The sequence below is a fragment of the Passer montanus genome, unplaced genomic scaffold (assembly GCF_014805655.1).
Source record: "Passer montanus isolate IOZ18808 unplaced genomic scaffold, ASM1480565v1 scaffold151, whole genome shotgun sequence".
Lineage (NCBI taxonomy): Eukaryota > Metazoa > Chordata > Aves > Passeriformes > Passeridae > Passer > Passer montanus.
The window spans coordinates 410,581-434,868 of NW_024362163.1; the positions used below are offsets into that span (position 1 = coordinate 410,581).

The 24,288-nt window shown below is 38.3% G+C and overlaps 1 protein-coding gene across 3 annotated transcripts in view; it reads left to right on the top strand.

Moving 5' to 3' along the window:
- The window catches only part of BANK1 (B cell scaffold protein with ankyrin repeats 1), a 132,559-nt gene that overhangs the window by 14,516 nt on the left and 93,755 nt on the right, over positions 1-24,288 (top strand). For all 3 annotated transcript variants that reach the window (XM_039702008.1, XM_039702009.1, XM_039702010.1), the window contains exons 2-5: positions 1,792-2,190; positions 10,259-10,324; positions 21,556-21,704; positions 22,890-23,028. In XM_039702008.1, coding sequence (XP_039557942.1) covers positions 1,792-2,190; positions 10,259-10,324; positions 21,556-21,704; positions 22,890-23,028 — 753 coding nt within the window. The remainder of the gene's footprint in view (positions 1-1,791; positions 2,191-10,258; positions 10,325-21,555; positions 21,705-22,889; positions 23,029-24,288) is intronic.

The following is a 24,288-nucleotide window of genomic DNA, read 5'->3' on the forward strand; positions in this document are numbered from 1 at the left end:
TTGTTGATTCTTGCTTGGTCACAGTAGTCTCACAGGATCTAGCAGGTTTTTTCAAAGAGCCCTTCAGATGACATGAGATGTGCTTTCTTGGGCAGCCATGCACCAGTAACTAGAGAATAATTTTGCTTATCAGAAGGACCCATTTCAGGTTATGGATGACTGCAAAAATTCTCTTACTGTTTCTCATTGCTGAACTAATAATAAATTGTATTTCTACCTTTGAGTCAGTTTGAGTATGAGCAGATGAAGCATGGCTTAATTTTGTCGGGATATGATAGTTTCTATTCCATGAGCTTTCAAGGGAACAAAATTATTTTCAACTTGAATTATATTTCAAGTGCAGTAAATTCAAATAATTATTCTGTAAGAGATGAAAATAATGAAGGGGAAAAACTCTGGCTGAAAAGTTGAGCATTGTTACTATATATTCAGTACTGGGTAGTGTTGCACTAAAGCTAGACTTTAGATCTTTTTTTGTTTCAGGTAAAAATAATACTGTTGTAAAGGCAAAGTTCTGGTGGGCTTTAATTTTCAAGTAAGCTGCCCATATATGCATGTTAGTAGAATCTCTAAAGGCAAAAACACCATCACAGAAAAAAGCTACTAGTACACAGAGTGGATTTTTGATAGAGAACATCATAGCTATTTATAGGGTAAACTTTGACCCCGCATTTTGATTCAGGCAAGCATTAAAAAATATAATATTTCACCTTTTAATACAATTTAAAGCAAGTAAGATGCAAGCCTTGCATTCCTGCTTAATAATGAAGTTAACTGTTAATACAGAAGGCAGATTGATGTCAGAAAAAAAAATACAAGCTTATAATTCAAACCAAACCTGTTTGGTTTTCCACAGGTGTAACTTGATAGCACTTGCTGCTTGCTTCAATAAACATTTAACCAAACTGCAGTATGAAAAACTTTGCTCAACAAGCATGGCTCTTCCCTCTGTGTATGGATAGAAAAGACAAATTAAATAGGGGAAGCATATTGCATTAGAGCTTTATGAGATGTGTGCTGAAGAGCCTTTATTCCATCAAGTGTGGTGTTAGATATATTTCACTCCCCCTTTCTTATACAAATAAAGCTTTCTTTCTCATATATAAAAATCAATGTAGCTGAGAAGAAATGCAGTTGAGCCTTCAATAAACATCATAAAACCCCTTTCTCATTCCTGCTTAGCCAAGATCAAAGCTGCAGAGTGGTGCAGATATTCCATATGGAAGTGGAATTACTTTGTTGTCTTTTATCCTTTCAATGCATGTTTCTTGCTTTTATCTTTAGAATTTCTTGAATACTCAAGCCTTGTACTTTCCATTTGCACAGGGGTGAATGTGAAATTCATTGTTTATGAGCTCATGTGCATAGCCAAGGTTATTTTTTTCTTCTCATGCACTGTATGAAGGAATCCCTGTGCAGTTCTGGTTTTCTCAGTATTTTGAGAAGGCAGGAGGGTTAATAAAAGTGCAGAAAAGACTCTAGGAGGGTGCAGAATGTGTGAATGTGCTCTGCTTCCTACACTGCAGTTTCAATACTTATTCTGAAATATTAGTTATTCTAAATATAATATTCTGAGCTATTTTTCCTGTATTTCTGTGGACAATCTTCCTGCCTTCATCTTAGAAATAATGAGGTGATTGTCATTTCAAGGTCATGAGCTGATTTCTGCTAAAGGTAATTTCTTCAGCACCCTAAGTTTTTATTGGGGGAAAACAAACAATCTGTCTTCTGATGTTTATAATGTATTTAAAACACACTTGAAAAAATTTTAAAATGTTTTCTTCTCTCTAGAAAATATAAAGGATCTCCTCGTGATATATGAACAAGGAGCAGAAGAGTGGGCTCTGTATTTAAAATCTCTTTTTGGACTCATAGTGAACAAAGAAGGCATCTTACTCTACAACCTAGAAAATTCATCTTTCAAGCACCAGGAACTACTCTGTTTACCGTCTTATAAATGTAAACTCCTGATACTGTCATGTGGACTTCTTAACTGCCTGAATCAAAAGAGAAGTTATTTTCTGGAACAAGTTCTAAAACCTCCGGATAATGTGGTAATTCTGCTTTGTGGAGTGGAGAATTCAGAGATTCTTTATGAGATACTGACCTTAGCTGGAGGCAGCAAAGAGATTTCTACTGATCAGAAACCTGAGGAATATGTTTCTGTTGTTAAAGAAATTATTCAACCAGGTAATATACTACTGCTTGTTTGTAATCCTTAGGTCTCTTCCATCCCCTCAGCTCTTGCTATTTAGCCAAGATTTTGTCCACCAAGCAGAGTATTGTGCTTCTCTCTTTGTTGCATGCAAGGTGCCATTTTATTGGAATGGGAGCTTGTGCTTGAGAGACATCCTGATGGTCAGGTTTTTTACTCAGAGCTTAACCTAGTTTTGGATACACATGGGCAACCAAGAATATTCTTTTGAACATGGGGGTAGAGAGACCCCAGCTGAATGAGCAACCTAGCTGGATCTTCCTGCTGCCTTGTGCTTAAGTATGCTATAGGGCTTTAAAACTGGCCCAGAATGTCTACACACAGCCTGCCTATATGAGATCAGTTCTTTCAAAAGTACATTTTGGACTCCTTCTCCCCAACCATCTTCAATATTGAATAACATTTTCCTCGGTATGTATCTCAGACTTGACAATTTGGGCTCATTTGGTTATCTGTTTTTGTTTCAGAAGGTAATGTTTGCAATTTCTATCTGTGTCCAATATGTAGCTTCAGACTGAAGCTTCTTGGCCATTTTTTAATGGGATGAAAACAGTGGGTCTATACTCTGTGTGTATATATATGTAGGAAGTAATTGTGCTTAGATACTATCAGTTGACACATGCACAGGAAGTTGCAAACCTTTCTGCAGCAATAAACGGTTTCCTAGAAGACACAGGAAAATTCTTTGGTTAGGTCAATGCATTCACAAGAATACTTACTATGTCCTTGGGACTTAAATGTAATGCCAGATGTTTAGTAGGTGTTCAAATGATCTTTGCTTTGACAGTGACCAAAATCAGCAATTTCAGAGATTAGGAGAAAGCTGAATTAATGAATAGTTGTTGAAGGCCTCAGTCTCAGTGTGTACATCTTTACTGGGGGTGCATAGACTGTGCCTGGGATCAGATGAGTTCAGTGGATGGAGCCAGATCCAGGACTGGAGGTGGGGGTGATGCCTGGTGCTTCAGGGCTAAGCCCTCCTCCACACTCCAAGCTTAGAACTTCTCTGGCCCTGGTTTTTGTGTACTGGTGTGCCCTGGCCACCCGCCAGGCCAGCTTAGATCAGTGCTGATAGGAGACCTCTGCTCTGCTCTCTGTTGCACAGTGAAAGAAGTAAGAGATTTTCTTTCATCCGAGTGCTGATTTAAACTATGATTAATGAAGATGTACGTGGTTTGTCATTATTTACCTTTGCTTAAAGATAATGGTGTCTGTATATATGATATTCTCCTGTAGAATCCTGTTAAGCTTTTAGCCTTTGTGATACCTGTGACAGGGATGTTGACAGACTGCGCATCTGGGAAAGAAGTTTTTTCCCTTGTATTTGAAATTATTTGCTAAGGGGTTGTTAAGTATATAGAAGGATTATTTTTCCCTTGGAGCATTTTTTTTTTTTGCCTTTCATTGGGACCAGACCCACAAGATTTCCCATTTCTCTTTGTAGATGGATCATTGTTTTCAATCCCTTTTGTTGTCAGTGCTCATCTCTAGACCCTTGTATTCCTGACCCTTTTAGAGATAAGAACTGAAAACCACAAAGAATGTACACAAAAGTGTTTTCATTACTTTTTTCCCACTAAACTGTTAATTACTCTTAACTTATTCTCCCAAGCACTTGTAGCTTCTTGTCTCCTCAGTATTGACAAGAGCTGTTGCTCTAAAAGTGACATTGAGTCTGAAAGCTCAATAACGTGCTTTAATTATAATGGCCATACCACATGCCTTCCACTGCAGCTAAATCCTGTTAATCCCATTGAGATCCTAGGACTAATGGATGCCAGGGTTGTGGAGTGGCCTCTGGGCAGTTAGAACAGCTGAAGATGGATGCTAAATCAGGTTGTTATCTCACAGTTGAACACTGTCCTGGAGAGTATTAACAATGGCATAGGTGCTAATAGTCACCAGCCTTCCACTACAGTTTTCCCCATACTCAGGAAAGCTCATAGGCATGGTAAGTTCTTAGCTGTCTCTTCTCTCCTAGGTGCTATTCTCTTTGCACTATCCCTACAACCTGAGATGGAAGAAGTGCAAAATCATTCTCATTTTATATGCCCCTACAGTTATTTTACCTCCCAGATAGTGCTGGTTTCATCTTCTTATCTGTTAAAACTTCATTCTGGCTTTAAAGTAGTATATATGCCAAATATACTAAGCAAAAATGAAAACTGATTAAAATGTTGAGTAAAACTAAATGAAACAGAAGATGCAGGGTTTTTTTTACTCAGCAGAGAGCTTATTTGTAATGTGGTTCAAACACAAAATCTGAATGGTTTGTTATGCCTGTTTGAACCTGTTCTTGGAGGAGTAAAGAGAGAACTAGGACATGGAGAGTGATCTTTCTAACATGTATTTCCAGGATGCTGACAGACTTTATTATACTCATCTTCTGCATGAAGAAGAACACAAATATTTTTATTGCTGTCAAAAGATTCCTTTTGCAGGATTTGTTTGTAAAATATTTCACTGTTTGAAAATGCCACATTCAGATTCTGAGTTGGTTTTATGTTTTGTAGATCCTGTGCCTATTGCCATAAAAAAGATAACTTCTGACTGTTCTCCTTCTTCTCTGGGTTTTTTTTTCTTCTATGTTAACACCTAAGATGGTCCAGTGAGACTCTAGAATTCTGACTTTCCTTTATCAACTTTTTCCCGTATTGTTGAAAGCAGAATCAGGAAACATTTTGCTTGCATGTCTTTTCTTTCTCCTGTGTCTTTCTACTACTTTGTCTTTGGTCTGCTGAACTGTGTACCCTTTTTAAGATGAAATTGACATGTTTTCTATGTATTAATTCAGTATCCTGGGGTACTAAACATAGCTGGGGTTTTCCTGTTTAATCCTGGAAGACTTCAAATTCAGGCAAGCATGTGTTTATCTAAAGGATCTGTAGATAGATATTTGCATCTGTAGGTAGTTAAATTAGATGCTTAAATGTCCTCAATTTCTCCTGTAGCTGTCCTCAGTATAAATGTTGCAAAAAAGAGAGCAGGTCTTATCTAATACAAATAATTTTTCTGTGGCACTGTTTCCAAACTGTGCTGACCCTTTTATTAGACATTTGGTGGGACTTCTTGGTACAACTCAGGAGTCATAAGTATCCATTAGTCTGTCTGTGGTTTTATTAGGTTTCATTTTTTAAAGCACCACAAAAGCAACTCTTATCACTTTCACTTCCAGATTTTTCCTGAAGCACTGATAGCCTTTTTTTTTTCTTTTAATGCCAAAATATGAAGAGAATTTACTTCTACAAAATTTGGTAGTTGAGAACAGCACATCAAATTTATATGTATCTATTTATTATCTATTTTATTAAAAATTGAGAGGTACATAAAGTAACATAACCCAACTAGAAAATGGTACCTAGAGTCTTTGACAGCCCAGGAAAGATTCTCAGAACAAATTTGTAACTTTTACCTGAGAGAGCAATATGCCATTAATTTCTGATTGTTTGCCTAAAAGATATTCCACGTATCTGCAGGCAATTTTAGTGACCAAGAAGAGTAACGTTAAGTGAACTACTTTTGCAACTAGTAGTGTGGTATAGATGTGGACAAATGAGATACTAGCGTAGGGTGTTTTTCTCTAATAAGTAAATGTGGGGAAAGTGTGCTGGGAGTTAAAATAGGGCTTAACTCATGCAGACCTTCAGAGCACTTCAGATACTGAGGGGCTAATTTCCATTGTGCAGACTGCAGAAAAGAGGAACAAATAATTATATTTTTATCATAACTTTTATGGTATCTGTTTCCTGTTTCTTTTCTAGTGTGGTGGCATCAATTTTATTGTGATTTTGTATGATATTGAATACTGAAGTAATGTTTCACATATTGACTCCACTGCTTTGCTTCTTCTCCTGTAAAATCCTCTTCACATTGGTACTCAAATACAAGCAATGATTGCCAATGGATTTCCTTAGGCTGAGAGGAAGCCTTGTGCTAATGAGCTAAACTCCTGATTTAAGTGGGAACTTTACCATTGGCATCAGTGGGCAAGTGCTTCACCTAAGTTTGACACTGACTTGTAGTCTGAGAAAATTCAGCTAATGTGCTAAAAAACCCAAAGTTGAAGAAGAAAATGACTAGAATTTTTGGTCTTGTTTGTTTGTGAATACTAAATTGTGTGTGTGTATGTGTGTGACCTCAGGCTTGGTTGTGAAGATTTCTCCCCTGAACATGCAAGATTGAGTAAATAGACAAAAGTAGGTGGGTGGTTTTGGCCTTGTTCACTGCCATGAAAGGTTTCAATAAATGAGACCACATGGTTGTGCCTCTGTTTACTCCTTCCCCAAAGTATTTACATTCAGACAGTGCATACCACTGGCGTTTTAAGGCAGTGATGTCATCTGCTTATTGCGGACCACCTCAAATGTCAATTAAATTTTTATTAAAATGAAAATAATCTGTGTGACTGTATCATAAGCAAAAGAGCAGAAGGGACATTTTGTTAGTTGGTGTGTGCTGCAGTATAGCTCTCATTTCCTTTCCAAAAATGAGTCTTTGAACTGCTCTGCAGGGACTGCTAAGATTACCAGAGTATTACATCTTCCTGAGATCCTCTGCTTCCCCTTTCCACTCAGAAGGGATGCCAGTGCAGTGATGGGGGTTGGTAATGACTGCCAACAAAAAACTGGTTTGTGTCACTAACTTTTTTCATCTGACATGAGATCCTGGCTATTACAAAGCAGAAGAGAGACTGAAGTGATTGTCTGGAGGTGGCAACCCTGGATAAGATGTTGAGACTGTCATCACCTGTCACTTAAACTGTTTGACTTTTTTTCCTATTTCTTCTCCTTTTTTTTCCTGTAAAATTCAGGGAAGACTTTACTTGTTAGGGTTTGTTTGTGAGGTTTTTTAGGTTTCTTATCTGCTCATGTTCTAATCTATGTAGCTAGTCATGGTAACCTGTACCCTTGGATTCTGAAGTGTCATGTATGTGATGTTTTTTCCTCTTATTTTTGCCAATAATTGGATGAAAAGTTATTACACCCAGAAAAGCAAGTGCACTGACATCTTAGTCCTAAACACTGCTAAAAATGCTAAAAAATTCTAAAGAGACATGCTAAAAAACTAACTCATTAAAATATTAGTTAATACTAGAAGTCAGATGACTAGAAAATAAGCACTATTGCAACAGCATGTACTAAACATACTGCAATTCATTTGTTTTAGTTTATAATTATTTTTAAAAAATTAATGGCTTTATCATTTTTAGTCTGCTCTTCCAAGGTTTGAAATGGACATCAACCAAATTTGTATTGTTTACAGCCCAGTCATCAGTTAGTATTTAATTGCAGTTGTGTGATAGAAAATAAGCACTATTGCAACAGCATGTACTAAACATACTGCAATTCATTTGTTTATTTAGTTTATAATTATTTTTTAAAAATTAATGGCTTTATCATTTTTAGTCTGCTCTTCCAAGGTTTGAAATGGACATCAACCAAATTTGTATTGTTTACAGCCCAGTCATCAGTTAGTATTTAATTGCAGTTGTGTGACTCTTTCTCAAGCTGACAACAAATTTAAGATTCCCAGCAAGTATTTTTGCAGGTAATGGTGCAAAATTGCTGTGTGACTCTGTAGTCCTATATGTCCTTCATGGAATGTATGATTGAGTCTGACTGAGTCTTGCACTGTGGTTACCAGTCACAATTACTGAAAAGTTATCATTGGAAGGCATCTAGAGAAGACCTCTGTAAGGGTACTCCTTGTATATTTTTTGCACACAACTGTTGTTAGAGCAAAATTGGTATTTGTAATTTCACCATAATGCTGCTTCTGTTAGATTAGTGCCATCTTCTTTGAAATGGGATAAAATAAGGGGTGTTTTCGCAGTCCAGACTAAACAAATTGTCACTTTACCCTGGAAAAAAAATGCAGTATAACACCTATTTAAGTTCATAGTAGAAGAAACAGAATCAGATTTTGCTCTTGGTAGGTCCCTGTGTACTTAAAAGGCTGAGTCCAGAACTTCATCCTGAAAATGCTAATACAGTATTGTCACTTATGTTTTTTGAAACATCTTTGTTAGGATTTTTTTCTCCTGGGAAGCTGAGGAGCCTCAGGGAGGAATGAAAACAACAATTATCTGATTGCTTCTCCGGTTTTTGCTGCTTTAGGATGTGGTTTGGAGATTGTTTACCACTTGGTTATTGTTTGATTGGTTTCATGTGAATTGTTTTAACTTAATGACCAATCACTGTCCAGCTGTGTCAAACTCTGGAGAAGAGTCAAGTGTTTTCATTATCATTCTTGCTAAGCCTTCTATCTGTATCCTTTCTCTATTCTTTAGTATAGTTTAGTATAGCATTTCTTTAATATTATATAACATCATAAAATAAAAAATTAGCCTTCTAAGGACATGGAATCACATTCATTATTTCCCTCATCTGTCCAGGGACCCCAGAAGCTGCCACACAGTATCTTGTAGGGCACAGACTGACAGAGTTGGCCTTGAGAAGAGACAACTGAGAAGGGACCTCATCAATGTCTATCAGTATCTGAAGGGAGAGTGTCAAGGGGATGGAGGCAGACTCAGTGATGCCAAGCAATAGGACAAGAATCAACTAGCTTATTGAAACTGATGTTCCACCTAAATATGAGAAATAACAACTTCTCTACCTGGGTGACTGAACAGATTTCCAGAGAGATTGTGGAGTCTCCCTCACTGGAGATCTTCAGGAGCTGTCTGGATGCAATCCTGTGCCATGTGTTTCAGGATGACCCTGCTTGAGCAGGGCCGTTTGGACCAGACGAGCTGTAGTGGTCCCTTCCAAGCAGACCCATTCAGTGTTTGTGTTGGGTGCCATGTAACATCTTTTGTCGTGGCATTGAGTACACCCTTAGCACATTTGCTGCTGGCACCAAGCTGTGTGGTGCAGTTGACACGCTGGAGGGAAGGGATGCCATTTGGTGGGACCTTGACAGGCTTGAGAAGTGTGCCCACACAAACCTTGTGAAGGCCAGAACGCCAAGTGCAAGGTGCTGCACGCGTCAGGGCAAACCCAAGCACAAATAATCTGGGTGAAGAATAGATTGAATGCAGTCCTGAGGACTTAGAGGTGTTGGTTGATAAGATCAATATGTGCACTTACAGCCTAGAAAGCCAACTGCATCCTGGGCTGCAGCAGGGCAAGGGAGGGGATTCTGCCCCTCTGCTCTGGTGAGAGCCCACCTGCAGTGCTGTGTCCAGCTCTGGAAGCTCCCAGCATATGAACAACATGGACCTGCTTGAGCAAGTCCAGAGGAGGCCATGAAGATGCTCAGAGTACTGTAGCATCTCTCCTGCAGACAGGCTCAAAGAGCTGACATTGTCCAGCCCAGAGCCTAGAAGGTTTTGGGGATGGGACAAGGGGGAATGGCTTTGGACTGGAGGAAAGTAGGCTTAAGTTTGATGTAAGGAAGAAACTCCTTACAATGAGGATGGTGAGGCACTGGAATGGATTGCTCAGAGAACCTGTGGATGCCCCATCCCTGGAAGTGTTTGAGGCCAGGTTGGATGAGGTTTGAGCAATCTGATCTTTTGGAAGGTGTCTCTGCTCATGGCTAAGGGGTTGGAGCCAAATGTTCCTCAGGGTCCTTTCGAACCTAAACCTCTCTGATTCTGTGATTTGGTCTGTAACCAGATCTATTGTATTATCAAAAGGAGCACTGTCTTGTCTTCCAAACTGAAATGTCTGTATCCATTTCAGTTTCTCACTTTACTGCACATGATTCTATTCTTTGCTTATTCCCAACTCCTCTCCCATTGTTTGCTGAATTGACTTCCAGGGAAACGTCTTCCTCAAGCACACATTTCTCACCAGCTCTGGTCAACTGAAGAAAAATCAGTCACAGGGATGCTTACTGAAAAAGGATAAATACAGTTGCATCTAAAGATCTCTTGCTTGTTCCCCTGTACTAGCCATTGGATTTGTTCTAAGATTTCTTTTTTCTATCTGCAGAAATATAGCTTTATCTTACATCCAAAATATATATAGGTTTTAATCTTTTAAAAAAAAGTGGAAATCAGTGTTATCTTCTTTCTTCTTTGTTATTTTTTCCTAGATAAACCACGGGATGAAAATACTGGAGACTCTGTGTCTTACATTTATGAAGCAGTTCTTGCAGATGGTGAGTTGAATTCCTCTTGCATTTCAGAGAATAAAGCCAGTACTTTCCCGAAAATGAAATTGGTTCTTTTAGAAGAATGAATTGCTTTGTTAGACATGAAAGGCAATAACCATCCCTAACATAGCATACAGTTGTGTAGAGGAACATGTCTTGTTCTCAGACATCCACTCCCACATCACTACCCACACAATCTAGTGAGGTGTGAAAAGGGGAGGAGATACAACAGGGTTGGGGTTTTTTTTACTGTGATTTCAGTGTAGAAAAAAAAAAAAAGACATGGAGAGCTTTCCTTTCCTTTTCCCAGCATGAGGAGTTTTGCTTCTAAGAAGAGGTGCTTTCATTTACATCAGTCCTACTCACATCACATTTGCAGCATCCTTCACTGATAGCTAGTGAGTGGCTAGGAGAAGATCTGCATCACAGCTTCAGCCCCTGTTGACGTTTGCCATTTTGGTTTATTTGTTGCTGTGAAAGTTTATAAAGAGTTTTAGCAGGAATTACAGATTGGCAAAATCTTAACTTGCTTTTAGCAAAGAGCTACATAGCATGTTTCCTGTCCTCAGTTCTTACTTGGAGAACTTTTTCTGGGTTGACACTGATGCAAATTGGTTTAATAGCACCAGCATGCTTACCAATAGAAAGGGATGAGTAAGTTATTCCAGAATTCCTGGCATAGCAGTTTTGTGCTGCTGGACTTGGAAGTTAGTGGCTCTCTTTCCTATTCAACCCCCTTCCATATTCTGCTAAGGGTCACTTTGTGAGTCTCTTGGCATCTTGAGTGTAATGGTGTGATCTTAAGCAGAAAGCTGCTGTAAAGCTGCTCTGATTTATCACTAGAGACCCATTGTCTAGGTTTCCATAGATGTTTATTTTGGTCCTGTTTTGAATGTGCTGTGGCTCAGTGCACTGAAGAAGTGTCTTGGTATGAAGAAGGCTTTGTGGCTCATCATCTGGGTGCCAAATAAGTTGATCCCACTGTTTATCTCATTCATCACTTATGTCCAAAAAATGAGACAGTAAAATAGGGAATGATTAGAGAAAACAGTCCCAAGAAAAGAAAGTACTGAGGAGGTGGTCCTCCAAGCTACTTCTGTTTTCTTACGGCTGCTTCAAGGGCAGCTTTAAGTGCAAGTTTCCTGTCAACTGAATGGTTGATATTGAAAAAAAGTGATTTGGGGACTTTTCAGCAAAGAAAGTCGTGCATTAAAAGGAAAAATTTTGCTTGAAATATTTGCAGAAGTTCCCTGAACAGCTGATCTCAGTGAGCTTTTGGCAGTCATCCTGAAAGCACTGATTGTCTGCAGCCTTTGCTGGTTAACGATGTCTAGTTATTGCTAAGAGGACCAAAGGGATAATCCATTGTGATGAGTGAAAGAGCCAGTTAGGAATGAGGGATTCCCAGTATGTGAGGTTATGGCTGACTCCCAGACAAGTGTAAGAAAATTTGTGGCAACATTCCTTCCATAGTGATGCAACAGGGAACAGTTACCTGATATCACTGCAGAGCTTTGGAGGGAAAAGTAGCCCAAGAATTGGGATGATTGGAATTTCTGAGATTCGGTGTGTCAGTCAAAGCCAAGAAAGATAAGATGGCAGCTGCAAATTAGCCAGTATTTGTGCCCTCCACAATGTAGGTGGATCTTCAGGTAAACAGACAGGGTTTGACTTTGGAGGAATTGTGAAAAAGTGTTTCCAGGGACTGTCTCTTCTCTGTGCTTCCTAATAAGAAGCAAGTGTATGCAGTGCTCAACTGAAAAAAACACACAGAACAGAAATGTCAGGAGAAATTATAAACCAAGAAAGTTTTTGCTAGAACCCTATAAGTTCCCAAAAGAAAAGTGCTTTAGGTGAGGTCTGAAGGTCTGAACTTCAGCTTGCTGAAAGCTGAAGTTTGTTTTGTAGATACAAGCATCCTACAAAAGAAAGGATAAGCTGAAAGAAGGTGGAATTTTAGCTTGAACTGGAATGCAAGTTGAACAGAAGTATAAATCTAAATGAGAAATCTAAAGCAACAAGGGTGGAAAGAACAGTGAGTAGATGACAGGACATATTAAAAACAAGATCACTAAAAAATACTCCTATATTCATTAAAGCAAAGACAGACAGGGAATGAGCAAGGTGCTAACAATCAATAAGAAGTGATTGACTAAAGCGAATTGTGCAAGGCCTTGAGGAAAAAGGTCAGACAGTACATTGGAAAATGGAAAAACAATATGATCACTGAAATCCTTTGGGGAAATATGAGCTACAAGCAGATGTGAAAACAATTGATTTGCTGCTGAGTGAGGGAGAAGATCCAGCTGTGGAATACTAATGACCATAATATGAATATATAAGGACTCAGTCCTGTAGGTGATAACAGAATAAATCAGCTCTTCAGCCACTCACAAATGTTTTTGTGTTTTCTTTATTTTTTATTTCTGTGTAAGAAAAGAGGACTTGTTATAATTACTATGGAGCCATATTTTGAGAATATCCCTTGTGGTTCCTCAGGAAATTTTCTCTTCCACAAAGAATCATTATTTATAATTTGTACTAAGGTAGAAAAATGAAGGGATTTTACTAGGGTCTGGCTATACAGCCTTGTCATCACAATATAAAATATTAAAGCATTATGGAACTGCAAAATAGAGCTAAACTCAGATTTAGGTACCCATTAGGTGATACTCAGCTTCTAAAAAAGCTCCTCCCCTTCTGTGAAACAGCTTTGTCTTTTTTAACATTTGCTGCTAAAGCTTTTATCCTAGCACTAATTAACTGAAGCAATTAGGGGTAGGCAAGTGGAGCACAAAAGGTAATTTTAAAGGGTGATAGCTGTCTGCCTATTAAGTTTAACAATAGACATGTTTTGGTCCTGCTCAGAGGCCTCATGAAGGTAAGATGTGCATGCATACATGTGCATCTGTATCCTTTACCAAACTAAACTGAAGACAGACAAGCATTTTTTAACATAACAAATGGCATCCACTCTGCAGATAAAGAGCTCTGAGTACCTCTGCTATGCTATTCTTTTCCTATAATGCTATCTAAAGTCCTATTTTAATAAAATGTGTCTATTCTGTTGGATTAAAGTACATTGTCTTAAAAGATGAAGACCTCAGATTACCTTTTGATTCATAACTCAAATAAAAGGGAAATAATCAGGAGCTAGAAAACAAGCATGGTTTTCAGATGTCTAAAAAATATCACTCTTGATTGTATTCCCAGGAAAGTGGTGTACCTTTTAGCCCACTTTAAGGGTCAGTAGATTTTAGCTATTTCAAACTAAAGGTGGGAGTAAATTTCAAAACAACCTGTCCCCAGTGAGTCAGTCCTGTTGACAAGTCTTTTTTTTTTCCTTCTTTAATACCAAACATGTCTGGAGTGAGTCTTTCTGCTGACAGCAGCTGTAGCAGCATGACACAGGAGACATATGGTCTCTTAGACAAATCCCATGTAATTTAGAGCTGTACGGATCAAGAACGGCATCATAAATTTAATCCAGCCATTGATAAGAGCCCTGTGCAGGTATTGGAGCTCTGCTGTCATCCTGAGACTAAGACACCCTCTTTGGTATATTACCTGCTGCAGTCCAAGCTAGCTTCTGTTATCAGATTGATTTAAAGGATGCTGTAACATGGAGTATATTGTCTTGTGTCAGTACACATTTTGATATTATTAATGACATGTCTGAGCAGGGTGAAGGCTGAGAATGTCTTCTATCAGTGTTTCTCGCTCCAGCCTCTCCCACTGCAGTTGTGAAAGGACTCCAGTTGTGTTAAGCTTCATGACCTTCCATCCATGTCCTCCTTTTTTGATGACTTTAAAGAATAGTCTTCATGAAGAGAACAGCTTCAAACATGGCCAAGAGAAAGTTGACTACTCAGTCCTTGAGAGTGATACCTGTAAAAACTTAAACCCCTTTTCAGCTTGAATGTTGTGCCTCCCTGAAGTATGTTTTGATTCTCAGACACTCCTCTGTGTCCTTTTATATGTGTGTATTTCTAAATTTAGCAGTGTGCCACTTCTGTATCCAAGCACAGATTGCAGTTTGAGTCAGGCCAGTTATGGAGAAAAGTGCTTTAGGTGAGGTCTGAACTTCAGCTTGCTGAAAGCTGAAGTTTGTTTTGTAGATACAAAAGGAGGAATTAATTGGAGGAATTGAATTGGAGTTTAGAGATCAAGGAGCCGCTTGTCAGCTGCAGCTAGCCCCTTTGCAATAATAAGAAATTTGCAGGAGGATTTTATCAGACTAACAAATTTTGGACCCTGGATGCCTCTGCTATCAGTCCTTTTGTCTTCAGTGGTATTTTAAGTCAATAGCAGGAGGATAGCCTGTCTCAGTTGCAGCAGCACATCTCATTTTGGGCAATGTTTAGTGCTGTATAATCCTTCACTGAAACAGAGGTGAGAGGTGTGTGTGCTGATAGCACACAGAAATGGAACCAAAACACCCAAGTGTTCTTACTGTGGTAGAACTCCAGTAACTCTATAGTGGATGGAAGGACTCTCTAATAAGTCATTAGGCTTCAATAACTGAGAACTTCTGGTACACACAGAGGAGCAGACTTCAGCTTGCTTCTCCCTGGAGAAGTATTCAGACTCCAGAAGCTGGAAATAACAGGCTTGGGCTCCATCAACAGCTCTGCTCAGCACCCAAATGACCCCAGGCAGGTAGTTATTTCCAAAGTAATCAGTATGCCTAATAGAAACTTTTCGGGACAGTCTTGCTATGTGCCAAACTCATCAGAGTAGTCATGTTCCTAGTGCTGCTGGTGAAGCTGAAAGTCATGGATTTCATTGCAGAAAAAAAAAATAATAGAATGAATTGATATGCAGTAAAAGATAAATTCAGTCCCAAGGAGCATCTAAATATATCCATCCTAGCTAAAGCACTGAGAAAGTCAAACATGCCTTTCAAATCACAGACCAGCTAGAACCAGTTCATTGTTATAGCCTTAGATTGCCCCTGAATATAGTTACAATCATATGAAAGTATATATGAAAAGAATTGCCTACATTTTCATGCAAGTTATTTCTTAAAGATTATTGGTAAACTCATGATAAATAGCCTTTTGCAGTTTGAGGAATTATTTGAAGGCAGGATCTTTTGTTTTTACTATCAGATCCAAAAAGGCTGCACATAATTAGACTTTCATATTCTCTTTAGATGCATTTATGATGACTCCATTAAGCTGTATCAGAGTGATAAATTGTTGGGTACAAAAACATACCCGATAATAAAAGAACAGGTGAACATGTACCTCCAGAGCAAATCAGTCTTTGCCTACATGCGTATAGTAACTCAAAATAATAGATGTGGGGGGTTTCAGGGATTTTTATTATGGGAGAGAGAAATAGATGTTCATGAAAACTACGGCACCACTGGTTGCTAAGATGACATAAACACCAACTTTATATATAATTTCAGAAAAGCAAAAACTATTCTTGATAGCTTTTAAAGGAGCTGTCATTTTGATACTTATTTGCAAGAAAAGTTGTACACCATAAATAAAGTAACAGAAATAGTTTGGAGAAGTGGGCAAAATAGGCCAACTTGCAGAAAGCTACTGTTTTTGACAGAAGAACTCAACCATGCCAGAGAAATTGGGGCTGAGAAAGCTTTTGAGAAAAACAAAATTAACTGTCAGTGTATTTGCAAAAGATAGTTCTCTCAGCATAGAGAGAAGCATTATTTAAAGCTTGTTCACTAATAAATATATTTATCTTGGTTTGGAATGTATTAATCATAGAAAACAAATTAAAGAAGACTGAGGCCAGATGTTTTTGTGTTTGAGTATGTATTAATAATTTTCTGTGATTTTTGGAAACTTTTTCATTCCTTTTTTCATTGTGAAAGAAAACTTCAGCAGAGAAGAAAAGGGGATTTGCTTTGAAATAATATCTTAGAGTGTGCTTATGGTAAAAATGAGGAAATCCTATGTTTATGCAAGGAACACAGTCCCACTGAAGAAGGGACTGTGTGGTGAATGTTTTCTGCCTCCCTGTTTCTTGCAGCCTTTCTCAGGTAATTTAGAGAGCAATTTGTGCAGTTAAGAGGCTCTTTTTCAATCCCATTCTGCTGCACTCTCTGCTGAACTCATACAGCATTTACAGATACACACACTTTAACAGGATTATCTTTCATAAATGTCTATGATAAACTTACGGTGGATTGCAAGAAGAACATCATGTGCATATGTCTTCTTTTCCTGTTTTGTCTCCCATGGTACAGAAGGTTACTCCTTTTTTTTTTTTGTATGGCTTTTCTTTAGTCCATATTTATGCTGGGCACTAACAGAACCATTTGACTTCAGGCTTCTGAATTGCAAGGAAGTCACTTATTCATGGGGACCTTTTCACTTATACCTCACAGAACCCAGTGGCACCACCTCTGCCTTTACTTTGCATTGTGCTGGAGAGTGCACCTACCATACCACGGAGGATGCCTCCTGCACTTAAAGGATCTGCTGTAATCCCCTTGTTTTTAGTCTTTGACACTGGAACACCCCGACTTTTCTTTCAGGTGGCAAGGTGACCACATGTGGTAGATTACCTTCCCATTCCTTGTTGTCTGCCTAACTTGATTTACCCATATTTCTCATTCTCTTGCATGATGTGTGATCTTTGGCTAATTGAGGACCTCTTTTGTATTGCAGTTTCAGTTCTTCAGCTGGCATTGCTTTAGCAAAACTTGATGAAAAGCTGAAATTTGTAAAGCTAGCAGGCATTTTGCTTTTGTGAAACTAGCCTAATTTTGACGGAGGGTTTCATTTCATGGGTAGCCTTAGAAAACACATAAATCTTTCATAAGTGTGTTTTCTGCTATTTTTAATGCCCTAAATCTGTCACATACATTGTTGACTCAAAACATGTAGCAACTACCAAGTAATCAAAGACAGAAAACACTTCTAATTCTCATGTAGGCTGCAGTAAGGATAACTAAAGAGTGTATTTGAAAGGTTAGAATTTGGGGGTGAGGGGGAAGCTAGATGTGGCAGGCTAGTTGCTTAGAAGCTGTGGTGAAGCATTAGTTGTTGAACACACAGGAGACTTGAGATTCATTATGAAAATTTCTCTGATTATGTATGTAAAGGAATACAATTTCAAAGTCATGCCATGAATTTAGTTCAAAATGTTAAATTGAAAGCAACAGTTTCTTCTGAAGGGTCTTATGTAAAAGATGCCAAGTTGATGTATTGAAGGTACATTAATTAGGATGGAACACTGAGGTGAAATTGAAAACATCTGTGCTGTCCCCAATTAAGTTACAGTAAATGTGTGTTATATTTCAGTATTTAAAATGATTGTAAATGTAAGATCAGTCCTTTCAATGTGGTCATCAGCAGCAGATATTTGTCAAAAGTAAGCCAACAAAAATAATCTGATAGAAATTAAGCATTACCCTCTATAATAGATGATAATTTCCAGTAATTCTGCTCTGTTTACTTAAGGGAAGATTGTAATAGATTTTTCCTTTCTTTTTAGCTTCTGGCTCATAGTGTTGTCTATGCATCATTGGATATAGTTAGTTATTTCTTGTACTTTGATCCTACGAGAAAGCGTCCAGTTTTATTTATCAAATATTTTAATTGTTACTGCTACATTTTAGAAACCTCACTAATAGGTCACCATTATAGAAAACTTTAAAAGAACACATTCACCAAACAACAAATACTCTTTAACAAATCCTCTTCTTATGTAGTTCAGCATAATAATGATGTTCCTTTTATTTTTTTAAGATAGTCTTCACCCTCAGCTGTAAATTCTGAATTTTTTCTGAAAGCCTCAGGAACTGGTGGAGCTCCTTAGCCATTGCTTTCAGGTTAAAACCAAGAGTGTAATGAGGAAAAATAATGAAGATGTCCAAAATATAAATGTTCAAAAGATTTGAACATCTGGCAACACCTTCTGTCTACATAAAATAAATATTGTGTGTTATTGCTCCATTTTGTTACAGCAGTCTCATTATTGTAGTATTAATACCTTTATGAGCTACATTGTTTCAATTAATGCCAACAAGCCAAGGCTTGCTTAACCTCTGGTGTGTTGCTTGTTGACAAATTGGCAAATAACATTTTGTATGGTTGTATCACGTTCTGCATTTTAGGACAGATTGTGTGCAACTGCTTGTAGGAATTTGAGGGCTGGAGATGTTGGCTTCAAACTTTGGTGCCTATATTGCAATGATAATATAGATCCCTGTGGTTCTTGGACTGTTGTAAATGGTTCATTGATTGTCAGGTAGACCTTACATTTAGTGAAAGAGGTCTTGCTTGATGGTTTTTAGCCAATAAATTAATAGCCGCCTTCAAGTCAGCAGGGGAATCCTAATCCTCTTAAATATCCAAGTCTTTGATGTAAGAGCCACATTTATTAGTTGTCTGTTGTTGGGATAACTATGCTATCACAGTAGTGACTGGGTTGAAGTTCTGATATTACATTTAGATATCACTAGGCATAAAAAATATTAAAATGCGATCATTAACAGGAAAAAATGTTATCCTATTTTAAACCAACTTGTTAGCAATAGGATTAATGTTCTCAGTAGGTGAATTATTGGCATTAGAAGGTGAAAGTGACTGCTATCATCTTTGATAAGTAGAGTGCAGACTGTAGAAATAAAGTTGTCATGAACTTTACATAGATTAGAATGCATCTACATGATCCTTGAAGAACAATCACTGACAGATGGCTGACATCTGAGAATCCAGTGCCTTCCACAGTTATTATTCATTCCTTTCATTTTGTCAATCTGATTGTGGAATGTTTCTTGTCTCTGTGAGACTCCTTTGCCTAAAGTGGTGGAAAAAAAATCAGAAGCAGCATATACCTCACATGAGTTATCTTCTGAAGTGAATTCTGTGTGTGTAAGATTTATTAGTAACTTAAAATGTGAATACATTCCCAAAATATGTTCTGTGGGCATACATAATTACAGGATCATAGGAAGGTTTGGGTTGGACAGGACATTAAGGACCGTCTCGTTCCAATCCCCTGGCCATAAACATTGACACCTTTTACCAGGCCAGGTTGCTCAAAGCCCATCCAGCCTGGCCTTGAACACTGCCAGGTGTGGGGCATCCACAGCTGCTCTGGGCAACCTGTGCTGGTGTCTCATCACCCTCACTGTAAGGCATTTCTTCATAACATATCTAATCTAATCTCCCTCTTTGAGTTTGAAGTTGTTTTTCTTTGTCCTATCCCTACATGCCTTTGTAAAAAGTCCCTCTCCGTGTTTCTTGTAGACCCTGTTTAGGTACTATAAGGCTCCTGTAAAATATCATAACTGTTTTCCTCAGCAAGAGTTCAGGCCTTCATTTTTCTAAAGGGCAGTGCTAAATAAAGTCTAGTTTTCACAATGATAGAGAAATTATTGCGCTTGTATTCTGAGCTGGATTAGTTAAACTTCATTGAACTGTGTGTGGCTTCTCATTCAGGAACAGAATAGCCTTTGTTCAGTGAAGCCTATTTAACTTTTAAAGTAAATTAAAACAAATGGCATTAATGCTACTTCAGTAAAGTACATGTGCATGCAGGTTCAGTATAATTTTCAATCTACACTGAATTCACAGCTTTAATTCAGAATTATTTTGCCTTAAAGGCATGAGAATATAAGCAGGAGAAGAATGGGCAGGTTTTTCTAGCTGGTGATGGTCATTGAAACTGCTTAACTTAGATGAGATGTTAAAGGAAACTTCAGCTTCTTTAAGAAGCTATGGACAAATTATTCCCTCCCTTCCTCCCTCCCCTTAAAAATTAAAGCATATGCCTGGATAAAAAAAGATTCTACAATAGGATGCCATGGCACAGCTGCATTTAGCAGACACATTTATTATGGTGGTACTTTGTTAAATCTATGCCTTAAGGAAGGCAAGATCGGTAAGGCAAGGAAACAATCTGTATCTGATGAACTGGTGCATATGGGGGAAGCAAAGGCAGGGGAGAATTGAGAAAGCCAATTGTAGATTGCCAGTACTGACACTGACTGGACAGTTTTCTATGCCACTTAGGAGCACTGTATGCTTTGTGTACCTCAGCCACTTGGGCACCTTTTCAAAGAAACACAAAATGGCTGTGGTGCCTCTTTGAGCAAAGCCAAATTGCTACTGTTCTGTATTCTTCCCATTACTAATTTATTTTAATATTCTATATCCATTTAAGAGGAAAATATGTACCTCAAAAGTTCTTTGTATCCTTGAATGTAATTGACTGTGAGTCTTTCATAATTTACAGTAATACAAGACAGTGTGGATGTCTCTCAGGACATTGTCTCACCAGCCAGTCTAGATTTTTACACTCTGGGCTGCATGAAATGATATCAGTAACCTAACAAGACGACTGCAGTATACTGACTAATCCTCTGTGATGAAGAGCTGCTGCAGACCTTTGAGATGGGTGGCGGGAGTGTTTCACACAGGGTAATAGAGTGTCTGGAAAGGAGGAGTGATGATACAGCTGAGACATAGCAGGTAAAGGATACCTTTGCTAAAACCCAGGCTTAGTCAGAGCTCTGCCGATGTGGTTAGTTGGCAGTTCTTTTTCATGATTAAAATTCTGCAGTGTGGTGAAGGATTCACTGTATTCACTAAAGGCTCTGCTACAGCCAAACAGAAGAGAAACTAATTGCAAGCTACCCGTATAACTGGCATAGCATTTCCAAACACAGATTATCCTATTTAAAAAAATGTATGGCTTCCACCCATCCTTTTGTCCATCAAGGTGGGCAAAGGCCATGGAATCTGTGCCAAAGAAATCTGTGCCTCCCGTCGCAGTACCACGTTACAGGTATCACTGCCCTCGTGTAAACGCTTCCTCTAGACAGGTGGGTTGATGTTGTAAACATATAGCATGTGCTTATTTACATATAAAGAAAGCAAGAATGGTAAAAATCCTGTTTTATCCTAGTGTATGAGCATTCTGAGATGACAGAACTGGGTGATCTCCCTGACTTTGCTGTTCACAACTATTTAAGTCTAAAGGCTGTGTCCCTTTTTGTTTTAGGAAGACAAAGCATATGTGTAGAGCCTGTTCATATAAATCAAGGTTGCAGGATCAAAACTTCAGAAGAAAGTCCTCAAAGGAGGACATCTCATCACATTTACATTAAGAGAATTTTGCCAGGCTTTCATATGCTGTCCTTAATGTGACTCCAAGTCCCATATGAGTAATGCATTGGAAACCACATCACAGCCATGTTGAGTTGGTTTAGTATTATTAACAACGTTCTTGTTTCACATTATTTATTTCAGATCACCAGCCTATCTCTGCTATTAACTTGTCAGATGTCAGGGGAGCATCAGAAGAAACACATCTCACTTTTAAAACAGAGGTACTTTCTGAAAGATTAGAAAGTAATGAGCAGTCAGTATTGGTGCTTCCAAGAAGAATATCATGTGAGGTAAGACTTCTGGATGCTAAAATCCTTGGGATAAGAGTTATTGTTCTTCTCCTCCTCCTGTTGCAGTCTCATTCACACTGTATCTGCTGTCGATTTCCAAAATTGTCAAGGGACCAAAATGAGAGTGCACCTAGAATGCAGCAGGATTTTTTTGCCTTTGCATTGCATCCACACTGCAGTCAAGAGATTTGGAAGTAAAGCTGTTTGGAGATAGCTCTGTTAGAGTTATTTAGCAGCTTGAGCTGAAGTATTGCTGTCACATGGGCCTTATACTTCAGAGGGAGCAAATAATCAGGCACTTCTTGAGAGATGTGGAGTTTGTCCTGGCAAGAATCCAGGATGGGTGTATGTATACGTGCATGTGTGCCCATGAATACCATGAATTACACAGGGCTTGTGTCAGCACAGACCTAGCTGGAGTTTAAATGAAATCAGAAATATTTATATGTACATGTCTGCATGCATATGCAGTAAGCATAAATGTTTGTATGTGCTTTTAATCAGAGTGACTGTGAGGAACATGTGACAGCATAAACAGAGGAAGTAAAAAACCCAGCACTGCATTCCTTCATGGAATGGCCACGGTCAAATATGGAGGTTGCGGGGTTGCAGTGTACATAGAATGTCACAGATTTTGTTTGCTGACTGTGTTTTAAAGATGATTTACACACATTATTTAATTGTTGAGATCAGTACATTTCTAAGGGAGTGATTTTGCTTCTAGTTGAGGAAGTAGTAGAGGGCTATTGTCTGAGATCACCTGCTGCTTCTCTCTACTGTCACCTTACTGGAAGAGGTTAAGTGGGTCTAAAGTATTTTAGGCTATTCTTATTAGGATGGATGTCATTCTTCTAGACTATAGAGGGGCCTTAGAAAATGTAACAATTCACCTACATATGCATTTAAAACACTGTTTTAAAATATTCTTATGTAAGCTGAATTTAAAATCCTATGTTAAATTTAATTCCAATGTTCTTGTGTCTTTCATGTAAGAAAGAAAACAGTGAAGGAAAGCTCATGAAATACTAAAGGAAACAGTGAGATATCATCATATTTTGGTAGTACAATTTTTTTTTCCATGAAGCTGTTGGTGAAAGGAAGTTCTTTCAATACACTTTCAATATAATGTTGCACTTCCAGTATAATTTTCTGAGGGACTAATGGGAACATATTTTAATTTTATAGAACCCTGGTGAAATATTCATTCTGTTGAAAGAGGAAATAGATGAAGAAACTCTAGAAATTGAATTCATAACAGATAATCAACAAATTAGAATGCAGACAGCCTCTTGGAACAAGAAGGTCAAATATGTGAAAGCCCTAGGTAAGAAAAATATTCTTTACCTTTAAGAAAAACTAAAAAGCTTCAACTCCCTTCACTTTTTCTGGTAAGTAGATTCCCTTTCTGCTATTTTGTGGGTGTTTCCTGTAAATGAGTTTTGCACACTTAACTGTTAATAATGCAGAGAAGCAAAGCCTTGTGATTTATGGGAACCTAGGTTCTATTAGATTGGTTTTCTGTGGTTAAATGGCAGGTGGCAGTCTTAAAATGTCATTGATTAGTTACAGATTAATATTCTCCAAAATTACTGCCATAAAGTGCAAACCTAATATTCTTTTCTTATTACTCTGTTACTAAATGTGTCATTCTATATTTAATGCAGTAAATCTGGTTGTTCTCCTCTCCATAACTCTTACTGATGCAGGAAATAGTTTCTTTTCTCTGTTCACATTCATGTAATTTCCCTGCATCACTCATCTTTGCTAGTTCCTAATGGTTTTTTTCTATTGCTATATCCTTAACTAGTTGATAACAGTTTCAGCTATTTAACAGTTTCTCTTAGAAGATCTGTGCAGATTTAAGGGGCACATCTCTCCCATTCTTGATGTGAGTTAAGAATTAAAACATTTCTCACCTACATATTCAGAGTATAGTTTGCTATTGGGCTATGTGCTGTGAATTGCCAGAGGAACTTACATAATATTTTATTATAAAGTTATTGCAATATGATCTTCATAGGAGGAAATACTACAATAATAGGCTACAATTTTCCACTGTGGCTTCTTGGAACTATGTATTGGTAATTCTGTGAGCTGATGATTTCTGTGACTCAGCTCTGGTGAGACTGTCCCAGTTGCCTGCTGTGTCCTGTGCTGGGCCCACACTTTGAGAAAGACAATGAAGTGCTGGATTGTGTCCAGAAAGGGCAGTGGAGCTGGGGTAGGGTCTAGAGAGTAACCCACATGAGGAGTGGCTGAAGGAGCTGGTGTTGTTCAGCCTGGAGTAAAGGCTGATGACTCTCTAAAACCTACCTGAATGGAGACCGTGCCAGGTAGGATTTGATCTCTTTACCCAGGCAATCACTGACAGGGCAAGAGGACTCAAGCTGTGCCAGAAGAGGTTCAGGTTGGTCATCAGGAGGAATTTCTTCACAGAAACATTTGTTAAACATTGAAACAGGCAGCCCAGGGAGGTGGAGGAGTCACAGCCCTGGAGGTGTTTGAGGAATGACTGCATGTGGCATGTGTGCCATGGTCTTGTTGAGAGGCTGGTGGTTGGTCAGAAGTTGAACTCAGTGATCTT